Source organism: Gambusia affinis, linkage group LG05 (assembly GCF_019740435.1).
Source record: "Gambusia affinis linkage group LG05, SWU_Gaff_1.0, whole genome shotgun sequence".
In the NCBI taxonomy this organism is placed as follows: domain Eukaryota; kingdom Metazoa; phylum Chordata; class Actinopteri; order Cyprinodontiformes; family Poeciliidae; genus Gambusia; species Gambusia affinis.
In genome coordinates this window covers 24,045,585-24,057,843 of record NC_057872.1, presented here as the reverse complement: position 1 = coordinate 24,057,843, position 12,259 = coordinate 24,045,585, and the positions used below count along the sequence as shown (strand labels likewise).

The following is a 12,259-nucleotide window of genomic DNA, read 5'->3' as shown; positions in this document are numbered from 1 at the left end:
CCTTAGGAGATGTCAGTATTACCGGTAAAAACCTAAACATGATTAGGCCTACCAGACCCCTCTAATGTAGCCATGACTTAGGGCTCCTTTTGAGTCATTTCTGGTCTAATAGGGATTCTGCTTTGCCCTTCCCCAGTAAGCCCTCAGTGTCCTGCTCAGATGTTGCTGTAAGAGCCTTTCTGCAGGCTTCAAAATTAATGATACGTCTCTTTTAAAGATGGACATTTCCTGTCTCTGTTTGCTATCACATCAGGAGCCCCATTAGGCTTTAATCACCAGCCCTGTGAGCAGAAACTGCCAGCACATTTCTGTTCGGTTTGGACAAAGTGAGGCCAATTTTGGAAGGGCATTTCTTCCCCACCACCAAAGATAAAAGGTTCAAAGGGCCACTTTGGCAAATCATAAACCACTGAGAGACCAGAAGCTGAAATTGAGAAGTTAATGTTGTTTTCCAACCGTATAAAAGGGGAAATAAATTAACAGATGATAAAATGGTGAGAGATCTTGGCACAGATTTAAAAGCCTGTGATGATCTCCCACTGTGTAACTGTCAACACTATTTTCCTGGGGATAAAAAAGCCCAACAATGATGCTTGATGTCATTGTCAGCTCTTTCTCTTTAGAGGCTTTATTGGTCCTTATTATGTACGTTAAGGGACTATAAACGCATAAAAAACCTGACCTTTCAGCTTCATGTGGCCCCGCAGGTCATGGTACCAGGTGGGGTTTTTATCTACTGGAAAACTGAAATGTGACAAATGGAGTGAAACCAGTTATGAAGACGAGCAGCCGAGCGTGACATTTATGCAGACCGTGTTTTATGGAAGCAGCTGTCTGATCCGAGTGTCTGAGACAAACAGCTGATTAGAAGGGAGAAGTAGTGGAATAAAACACATCACTAAATTCTAATTTTAGAAAAATGTTATTAAGGTTTTTAAATCAGATGACTGGATATTATTTAAGGTGTCAGACTGTGTTCTGCTGCCGGATCTCAAAATCTGCTGTCAAATAAGATGACACAGTGCCCCCTAGTGTACAAATAAAATAAAACTGCAATTTTTCTCAAAAATAATCTTTGATTTTGACAAAGTTGTGACACTAAAAATCTAATTATTATTATAATAATTATTGGAGATAACTATTATCTCCAATAATTATATTAAACAATTTTAAACAAAAAAATTAGCCTCCTTGCCTCAGGAAACACATGCAATATTTGTCCTGACCAAGCCATTCATTATGAAAACTACTTTCCTTTTACTCTGACTTCATGGAAAAGACTTTTTGTATAGGCTGAATGCATGCAAAGCCAATAGTACATAAAGAGCTACACCCATGATGTGCATCATTGCACTTAACATTTATTACCACTGACAGCAGAGGCTAACCTAACCTGAACTTTGCATTTATAATTTAATGCAGCGATAAACTGTAACTGAGCTGCCATGAGCTCCAAATAATTATCAAAGAAGTAAATCAATTTTAATTCAGTTTAGCCTTACTTTGATAAAATATGTACTATTCTTATGTAATGGCTTTCCAAGGACCAAGAACGCAAGCTGACCATGATACATAAGTCTAAGTCTAAAATAAACACAGTTTGGTAAGGTTTCACTTTACCTGATTAAAATCTTTGTGTTTCGACAGAGAAAACCTGAAGAAACACACAGATATAGGAAAACTCTGCTATCTTCACACAGACATGAAGCTGAGATCTTATAGCTATTAGAGTATAGCCATTAAATAAATCAAATACTTGTTAATCTTGTTTTTACATTGTGCAAAACAAGTGGTTACATCTTGAATTGTTCTCTAATATATGAAGGACACATGGTTCTTCTTGACAGATGAGAAAGCACACAAATATTTCTTTTGGAAAATATTATTTTGTTCCATTCCATTTTTATTCATAAAATAATTTTTAAACAATCACAGTAGACACAAAGTGCTGTCTACACAGACAGAAAAGAGTCCTTTGAGTACAGCTGCATGCAATTTAAAAACTAAAAACTCTCACTGGAGCCAAAAGCCACGGAAAAAAGATGTTTTAAGACAAACTTTGAAAGTGAACAGTGAAGAAGCCTTTCTGGTATGAAATGGAAGGTTATTCCATAACAGAGCAAAGACAGAGAAAGCCCTGTTTGTTTTCCAGGAGCAGCTGGAAGATTTGAAGACAAACATAAGGATCAGCTGTAAAACTTGCATAGTCATGCATACGATCAACCTTAGGATACGTTCACACCAGCAATGTTTAGTCCATTATAATCAAACTCTAGACCAGGGGTCTCAAACTCCAGTTCTCGAGGGCCGCGGTCCTGCAACTTTTAGATGTGCCTCTGCTGCAGCACACCTGAATAGAATAATTAAGGCTCTGGAGAACTGATCTACACAAGGTGGAGGTAATTAAGCCATTTCATTCCAGCGTTTTGTACCTGTGGCTCATCTAAAAACTGCAGGACTGCAGCCCTCGAGGACTGGAGTTTGAGACCCCTGCTCTAGACTGTTTTCCTAGTCCAATTTGTTTGGGAAAGTGTAAATATGCAATCAAACTCTGATGTGGACCAGAAAATCTAATTCTGGTCCACCTAAAAACCAAGGTCTTGGATCGGTTGAAGTGAACTCTGCAGCGGTTCAAATGCCCGCAGACCGGAGACTGCTCCAAAAGCAGGAAGCAAACCGTAGCGCAGGGCATTCTGGGTAAACGCAACCAAAACAAATGCGAGAGTCTAGCGCTAGCAGGAGAAATGGCTCGTTGTCTTTTAACAAAGACAAAAGAGAAATACTACAGCCACTAAAGTCTGACGCTCCTTCATCTTTATTTAAATGTTGTATAGAAGGAAGTTGAGGTCAGTGTCTTCTTCTGAGATTTTTATATTGTTTCCTTCGCTGGTTCTTGGTGCAGCGCCACCACAGACAAGGAGGGGAACAGGTTTTTCAGAGAAACCAAACAGCAGCAGTGGGAGTCTTATTGCCACCGGTGCAGAGTCTGAGTGCGAACTCATCTACATCAGTAGCGAGGTGAAGACAAACTTCTGCCAAGAAAAGCATCCTAAGAGCCAACATCCTTCCAAAACAACAGCTAAACACGAAGGACATTGTGAAATTCAACAAAAAAACAAAAGTATGGTGAGACTACAGGTGCAAAATAACGTTTTGTAAAATCCCGTCTAATTATTTAGTATTTCTGGAAAAGCCTTTGTTCACAGCAAAAGAAAAGATTAATTGTAGCACGAATCCTAGGTAGTGCCAACAGTTAAACATCCTGATGCAATCCATGTGTGACTTTGTCTCTTATCCAAGAAAGCAAGCAAGCTCATGTTCAGCAACACGTGATCAATCCTCAAAAAACAAGCGGAGACTCTTAAGACAAAAAAGGGTCAACGTCAGAGTACGTTTTGGTCCAGAATGTTGCACCCAACATGTGAGAGAGAATTAAATTTTACAGAAATGCTGACTCCTTCAATTAATGAAATCTTTACATTAATAAGGCACATCACAAAATGTCTAAACTTTAGATTGCACAGGTACTCTGCTATCCAGAATCACCTTTTTCTCATTATGCGCTAAAACGACTACAGGGTGTGTCTTCAGCCTACACAATCTGTATCCTTCTACATACATGACATTTAATTTAATGTACCCTACCAGTTGGCCTTTACCTTTATTTACCTTTAACTCAATGTTTCCATTCTCTACTGTGTAAATATGCATCAGGAATTCACTAAACCCCTGGGCTTATTCTGGCATTTCATTGTGGACTCCCTGTCAGTTGCTCCCTGCAGAACAACAAAGAAAAAGCGTCTTTAGGACACGGTGATGGATTTGTTTTTTTGTTCAGAATTCATTGTGTAGACCACATGGTTCATGCTGTATCATTATGACCTGGAGGGGAATGTGACCGCCTGAGCTGGATCTATAAAAGGAGCAGAAGAAAATATTTAACTCACCTCCTCCAGACGAAGAAGACCGGAGAGCAGGTATGTCAGTTCAGAGGTTTCCTTAAGTAACAGATGCCACAAATAGATTTATCTAAGAAGAACATCCATCAGTTGAGAAGGCAAACTTCATACAGGTTTCACTTTAACTTAAAAATGTACGTATATTCTTGTTATTTTTGCAGTTGTTATTGAGCTCAATTAAAATAAGCTTCAATAAATCATGGGAAAAGAAGAAAGTAACTAATTTAGGAGTGACAAAAGTCCTATTTGTTCTTAAAACAAGGAAGAGTCAAGAGGCTGTGCAGAATATTACAATGTTGTACTTCTTTTGTAGAGGAATCTTCTTTGTTGTCGGGAAGATGTTTGTCATCTTGATTTGCATCTTGACACTCCAAGATGTTCACACTGCTTGTGTTTTGGTGAGTGTAACTAACACCTTGATTTATCCCAGCCTGCAATATGCAAAATGTTTGGAAATCACTCCCTAGTTTAATCTTAAATTCTGACACTTGTATTCAAAACAGATCTAAATTCTATTTTGAATTTAGCTGAGTTTAGCACCTTTTTGTGCTTTTTTCTTCACTTCTTTACAGAAGTTTATGATTATCAGAGCATGCATTGAACTCAAATCTGTGTGAAGAAGCTTAATAAGTGCAAAAATTTTAAGTTAGCCTGTTTCTTTTTTTTCCACAATGCTGAAAAAAAACTAACCGCACCATGAGTGACTTTTCCTGTTTTTTGTTTTTTTTTTTCTTGACAAACATCAATGTTTCAGATCAATCTCATTTTGATAGTTTTCTCTTTTTCAATAGGAAAATTCTCCAACCTGGCCCACTGTGAAAATGTAGCCTCAACTGCCTGTCAACTAAAATGTGCAATAGCTGGAAATTAACATCTACATTGCTGTGGAGAAATGTTTGTCCAGTCTTTCTTGCACAGTTGTTTTAAATCAGCCTCTTCTAACATAAACAACATGCTCAGGGTCTCTTTATGACATTAAAATCAGACTAAAGTCCAGATTTGGATGAGACCACTTGGTTTTTAGTTTATTTGTCTCCATAAATCGTAATTGAAATTCTGCATTTTGGATTTCCTCAGGTTATCTTTGTATGATGTAAAAATGTGATAATCTGAAACATCTAAATGTAACGGAAAAGCAAAATACAGAAATAACCCATAAAGGGCTAAAAAACAGGAGAAATTCAGCTCAATGGAAGAAATTTGAAGGGAGATGAGTAGGAATAATAAAAAGGTTGTGTTGACTTTAGTTATTTGTAATAGAATTAAGATAAACAAGCACTAGACTCTCACCAGGAATTCAGGTGTTTTCAGGAACCAATTAAGAGATTCATGGCGTTAATTTGTACATCATTGAAAACCAAACAGTTAAATGAGCTGCTTACTCACACGTTTGTTTCACATAAACTAACCTGATTTCTATTTCTCATTCCTTCATGCACATGGTTTCACATCATCTTGTGCTCGCAGCAAGGTAAGCGCCCTGTTAAATCCAGAAGTGCGTGTTTAGCGGCACCATTTTATTTTCGGCAGCAGCTGAAACCTTGCCAGCACGGCTCACAGTCAGATTAGCGGATTTAGCTCAGTCCTGTGTCTGTGCTGCCTTTGTTATGTTGAGCCATTTCAGAGCAATTAAACCAGGATGTTTGTGAGTCATATCTTAAGCCGCCAGAGTAAATGTCAACACTCATTGTGTCTTTAATCTGCTGTTTACACATCGCTGTCTGATGTGTGTGTGCGGTGGTACATGCGTGTTTGGGTGTGTGTGCAGATGTTTGCCCGGAGAACACAACAGTGCAGGCCGAGATCGTAAATGTTCACAACGCCTTCAGGAGAGCAGTTGAGCCTGCTGCTGCTGACATGCTGATGATGGTCAGTCCATTTTCAGCTTCCTTTTTAACATTTGATTTTCTGCAACTAAGCAATAATAATAAATGTAATTCCTCATTCCCTCATGCATCCAGTATAGGTTTCCTATCCATCTCCTGACTGATGTTTTTTTTTCTATTTCAGTTTATTGTCTTCTTGGAAGTTCTTCTTTAGCTCCAACCAATTTTTTATGCATTATAATCCATCTAATAGGCCCAAACAAAAGAATAGTTGTGAAGCTTAACGCTATTGCCATCAATTAACCATTCATACTTTTTATAGCACTATTCATTCAACCATACAACACAAATTGGTTTTACTGACATCAAAACAACAAGGGGGAAAATAACCATCAACAAGCACTTCAAACATGCTAAGCTATTTAGAAGCAAAATGTCGTACCATATTGATCACTGCAAAATCACAAAATTTTACCAAGTATTTATGGTCTCCTTCCTACAGCAAATATCTTAGTACACTTCTAATAAGAAAAAAACTAACAGAGGTAACTTTTCAGCAAGATAGAGAAGCTCTATGAGGAGAAGATGCAGAGCTGATGTGGTTATGTGTAGTTTTCTTATGCCCAACTCAAGCCCCTGTTGGATAAACAAAAAAAGAAAGGAAATCAAATTATCAGTATTTCTTATTTCTACAAAATGTAATCATTCAATCGTAATAAATGGCACTGAACATGAATCAATAGCAGAACAAGGTCTTTGGCTTTATTAGAGACAATTTGTCAATTATGTCATGGGCAAAACTCACATATTATCACTTTTCTCAAACAATGGCTGAAGTCATTTCTTGCCAAAAATCACAACATCTTCCTTTCTAAAAGATGTTTTAGTAAGAAAAGAATCTCTTTCAGCAAAAACCAGTGGGTTTAGCTGTATCTTTATGCCAAGATATTCTCTATGTATTCTGCTAACTTTAGAATAAAATATTAATTAAAGTATAGAGATGAGGAAATACAATCCTCTTCCTTAAGGATTGCATTTCCTTAAGCTGAAAGCACAACCAGTCATGTTGTTGTGCTTTCAAATGCACAACCAGTCATGTTGTTGTGCTTTCAAATGCACAACCAGTGATCTAGTCAAATGCCTAGTCAAAGTCTGAACTTAAATCCAATTAGAATGTTTTGTCTTCGTCTTTAAACATGCTTTTACATTGGTTCCAAACTCCTCTTATTGTTTACCAAACACAGTGACCCAAAATTATACAAATGCATCTTAAGAGACTCATATGAGTTACTGCAAAAACTTAATGGGAGCTGTAGCCACTAAGTAGGACACACAAGATTCAAGGGGAAATTACTTTTCATGTTGGTTTGCATAATTGTTTTATTTGAATGTAATTATTTAAAAAATCTGCTTCTTGTATTTGTACTTCTTATTTTACTATAATTTTGATCTGAACAAAACCTAACACAAACAAGCCATATGAATTCAAAATCCAATGGAGAAACAGAATTATTACTTTATTTTCTAGGAAAGAAGTACAGCTCTACGCAGGAAGCAAAAAATAATATTTTGCAGCTTAGTATGATAGTTATTTTGTGCGTCAGTTAATTGTGCAATAAAACATTTTTCTTAGTTGAGCTTGTCCTGTTCTTTGAAACTAGAATTAAACATTAAATTTTTTCCCCTCAGACTTACAGTTTGGAGTTAGCAGCCAGCGCTCAGGCGTGGGTGGATAAATGTATTCTCAGTCATGGACCAGCCAGCACCCGTCTGCTTGATGGTACTTTTGCTGTGCCGTTAAATATTCTCTCTTTCTTTCCTTTTTTGTCATTTTGGGGTTGTAAATATTTCCTCCATTAATGTAAAAGCTCTTTTTGAACCGACTGCTCTTGTGATAAACGGTCAGAGATACTGTGAATGACATCTTATGTCTTCTTTTAATAATAGATTATATTAGGTGAGATGTTATCATGAAGGAGAATATCATCAATTGTATTTTCATCTTTTTTTTTTTTTAAATGAAGCTTGCTTTATACAAATAGCGTAATCTCCTGGGAAATAAAAAATTTAATTATCTGCAAATACTCATTAATCAGTGCTGCCATGTGTTTCCCTCTATTTCCCAGGATATGAATTAGGTGAGAATCTCTTCTATTCTTCCTCCCCATCCTCATGGACCACTGTTCTTACGGCCTGGCAAAATGAGAAATCACACTATCTTTACCCCAATGGATCCACCAACGGACAACCCATCGGTCACTACACACAGGTGCACATTTTTATCATACCTTGGTTTTTTTTAATGAAAAACACTTCACTTTTACTGCCCTGCTGCTCTGGTCAAGGGGTGGCTGCAGAGTGTACTTACAAGGAATGTTTCAAAATGAAACCATCCCAAAAATAACCAGTAATTATTATGTTGCCAGGTTGTGTGGAACAGCTCCTACAAAGTGGGCTGTGGATTTGCTCTATGTCCCAACAATATCTACTTCTACGGCTGCCATTATTTCAGAGCGTATGTAATATTTTTACAAGTAATTTAGGAAAGTCTTGACTTTATTTTACACTGCATTTGTAAGCCATTCAATTTGACCACATCTTGTTACATTAGTGGATTTATTTCATTTAATTTTTCGGAATTTAACAAACAATACCCAATGCGGACATTGTTTTACAAATGGATGAAAAAGAAATTACTTATAAGCATTTACATACTTTTTACTCAAACACGCTCTAGTGTGAGTCTAGATGATATCCACTAAACTAAGTTTAGCACAGGTGGATTCATTTCAAATTATAGAATTTCTGAAGGGTGATTTTTTTCAAACCTTTGTGAAAGTTTGCAAAAGTTTTCTTTATTTTACTTTTTTAAACAATTTCCACTTTATTATAATGGATCATGTTGCGTATTTTAAATACAGGCATTAAGATTTGATGAACAAACAGAAAAACAAAACAAAATGGGCAAAAAAGTTGTAAACAGAGTCCATTGTGATCATTTAGGTATTTGTAGTAGGGAGTGTGTTTTATTAATATTGTACAGCAAGAAATAAGAAAAAAAAATTACTCTTAAAATAAAGAAAGAATATTGAGGGAAGACTTGATCAATTTTTGAGTAATATTATTTTCTGCTTTACAAAATCTAAATTTTTGTCCCTTAGTGGAAACTTTAAGCGATGGCCTCCCTACAAGGTTGGAGCCTCATGTGCTTCCTGCCCAAACAACTGTGTGGACAAACTCTGCAGTAAGTAGCATAACAAACTTACAGAAATGTGTCATTATTATTTAAAAGACATCCTAATTTTTTCCCTCCCTTTCTCAGCCAATCCATGTCCTTATATCAACACCTTCATCAACTGTCCCAGACTGAAAGTCCTCAACGGATGCAGCAACCCGCTGGTGTTTGCCTGGTGTCCTGCTTCATGCAAATGTACCACTGAGATTGTTCCAATATATTAGACTGAACAGCAAGAATACTTAATTTTCACGTTTTCTTTATCTGTACTGAATATAAAGTTGGCATCTGCAAAATACAAAACAGACAATAATTTATAGTTGGAATATTTGTGGGTGTAGCTTGTCTTAATTGAATGGGTCCACTTCTGTAGGTACATCTATAAAAAAAGATAACTCATTTTAACATAGAATTTTGCAAAAGTGGCATATAGCACGTCATTAAGTGAAAGGTTATGCAACTGTAAAGGCATATAGTATAAAAATTCAAAAGGTTTTAGAAAACAAAAAATATTTCAGAGGGTTTTCTTTGTAGCTTTTTCATGTTTCCATTATTACGACTATTTTTGGGGAGATTTTGTTTTGTTTGTTCTTCTTGGTCCTAAACAAACCAAGAATAACAGGTTGGGAAAATCTCTTGGATTTACCCATCCTTAGGCCTCCCGATTTCCTTTCAGTTATGTTCCTTGTTAGATCACCTGCAGCCAAAACATGTCAACTTTTCCAGGAAACACACTCCTTTTTGTTTTTTTCTCAGCACATTATTTCCTTCATATTTTCCATCTCTTAGTTTTTCCTCTTAATTTGTTGTTGTTTGACTTGGACTCCAGGTGCCTTTGCAAAACTTTCAGTAAGTCATAAGTTATTCTGTCTTACACTGACCTGCTGTTCTGTCATTATTAACTCCTCAGCTGAACGTCTTGACTTTAAATAAATATATATAAACAGTTGTTTAGCTGTGCCATGGAAGTAATTTTACAAGAAACCAGATTAACTGGAATATCAAAGCACCGCTTCCAACCAACTGCTCCTTTAAACTACAGTTTCCTTCACAGAACAGATATCAGTAAAATACGTTGATGACTCTGCAGCGGATGATAACAGTCAAGTCTTTAAAAAAACAGAAGACCTGTCAGGACATGAAAAACCTTTCATCCGTCACTTGCTCAGCAACTGTAAGCTAAGTTTCTAACCAATTGCTGTTTGGGAATCGTTTTGTTAAGCATCGTATTTCTGTCAGCTACAATGTGCAATCTTCAGCCTTTTCTAGTTATAACTACAATAGGGAGCACATAGGTACATAGACATTGAGCTAAAGTCTCACTTCAATGAGATTTTTACAGTTTGTTCCTAAAGAATTGACTAACTAAACTACAAAGATAGGAAATTAGAAGAAGTGAAGTGGCCACTACCCATGTAAAGTTGTCTACTTTTATGTCCATAAAAACAAAAAACATTTTTTTTTTTTTTAACTGTCAGCTAAGGTCCGACGTGACAAAGAATGCACTTTTGAGATACAAAACCTCCATACTATGATTGTTGTAAAAGAAAGGATCAATGTGTAGAAAATAATTTTATGCCTAGTGTTCGGTATGGTAGAGGATCTATTATGATGTGGGACTTTCTCTCTTCCAAAATGTATGGGAATAATTTTTAGTTTGTGACATTTTGCATTGAAATCCAAAAGAATTTCATGGAAATCTCATAATCTTTGCCTGAAAACTAAAATTGGAGCAGGAAATAAGTCACCGTTTCTTTGAAAGTGTTTGCTTTATTTAGCTAAAATAAAAGACTGGTAGATCCAACAAATACTATTTCATTTAAAACATTTTTGAATTTGTCTGCATCTTGTTCGACAGTTGTAGTTTCAGTAAGTATTTTTGCAGTTTCTTATGGTGTCAATCTTCATGAACGGTCTGTGTTACCAACCAGATTGCTACGATTCTTTAATTGTAGCCCTGCATAAAAACTGAACCCATGGACCTCACTTTGGATTCCTGCTGCTCTGTATGCTACCAAAACTCTGAAAGGCTAAAAGAGAAAACAGAGCTGTTCAATTAAAAAAAGAAGGATGTGTAAAGTAATTATAGCAGTAGTGCTGATAAGTGTAGCTGTTGGTGGCATCATGGTTTAGTAAATCCTCTGTGCTGTTATTGGTGTTAAAGCGGAAATATTTCTGCTTTAACAATAAAGTGATTTTCCGTTATGACCATAGACAACTAGAAATGTTCAGAGTAAAAAAGAGGCTAAAGATATGTTAAAAGGAGGCTGCACAGAAAGAAGTAAATCTTCAATATAAATCATCATTTTGAAGCTATACCCCAATTAAGTATAATCATAAAAAAATCCTCATCATTTTGAACAGTATCCATATTGACCAGCAGGTGGCTCTGTTCTACAACTCATTTCCTTCATTGACTTCCCCAACAGCATGCATATGTGCTTTCGTCTGAACCATGAGTAACAAGTATCAAATAATTTTTACTCACACACTGTGTTTTATAGAATACAGTATACTAAATTTGGGTTACATTTACTTTTTTACATTAACTACCATTCAATTGAGCCATCCATCACTATTACTCTCAATTTTCTTTTGCTAAGGGTGTGTTCTTATTTTGCAAAGGAAACTTGACACAACAGCAAAGAGACAGTTAGAGTAATTGCTTCACCTCTGAGATTAGCAAATTTTTTTTCTGTATTTACTGCTTACACAAAGAGGAAGATCACCAAACACACGATGTGACAGATAAACAAGAGTCATGTGAGCAAAGCCTTTGAAATCACTTCATTAAAATTCATCATATGTGGCTTTCAGTAAAACCGTCAACATTTCAATATGTTTCACACTCTCACTCTGAAATAGAAAGAAATAACGGATTTAGTTTTCTTTCTAAATAAAGGAATGTACATTTCGGAAACAAGATGTGCAGACTTTGGATAAAAGTTTCTTAGAAGAAGGAACCTTTTGAAGAGTTTATGCATTTAAATTAAATTGCATGAAAATTGTATTTGATCTCCTTCCAAACTGCACGAATTCTACAAAACTATAAGACTAAGTTTGTCTTAAGAACGCCTCCTGTCCTTGGCTCCATTACTGTATTAATTGTACTTGTTTTATAATAAGACACCTGTCTAGCATCAATCAGTCTCCAACATCGCCACCATGAGAAAGATTTTGAGTGATAATGATGGGCTGAGAAAGACCAAGAAGCTAGGCTGCAGAATAATAGCCAAGCT

At 36.2% G+C, this 12,259-nt stretch overlaps 2 protein-coding genes across 3 annotated transcripts in view; one reads left to right on the top strand and one right to left on the bottom strand.

Annotated features, from left to right (window-relative positions):
* Positions 1-12,259, bottom strand: part of LOC122830627 (raftlin-like) — a 192,332-nt gene that overhangs the window by 138,488 nt on the left and 41,585 nt on the right. The gene's annotated exons all lie outside the window — the stretch shown is intronic.
* Positions 3,883-10,423, top strand: LOC122830628 (cysteine-rich venom protein). Of its 2 annotated transcripts, none has more exons than XM_044116138.1 (9): positions 3,883-3,977; positions 4,273-4,357; positions 5,427-5,430; positions 5,728-5,828; positions 7,475-7,565; positions 7,912-8,054; positions 8,212-8,300; positions 8,947-9,029; positions 9,108-10,423. In XM_044116138.1, exons 2-9 carry the CDS (start codon positions 4,298-4,300, stop codon positions 9,242-9,244), a joined length of 708 nt encoding a protein of 235 aa, XP_043972073.1. In that variant the 5' UTR covers positions 3,883-3,977; positions 4,273-4,297; the 3' UTR covers positions 9,245-10,423. The 2 variants fall into 2 exon arrangements, with proteins under 2 accessions (XP_043972073.1, XP_043972074.1); XM_044116139.1 differs by lacking the exon at positions 3,883-3,977 and adding an exon at positions 4,019-4,093.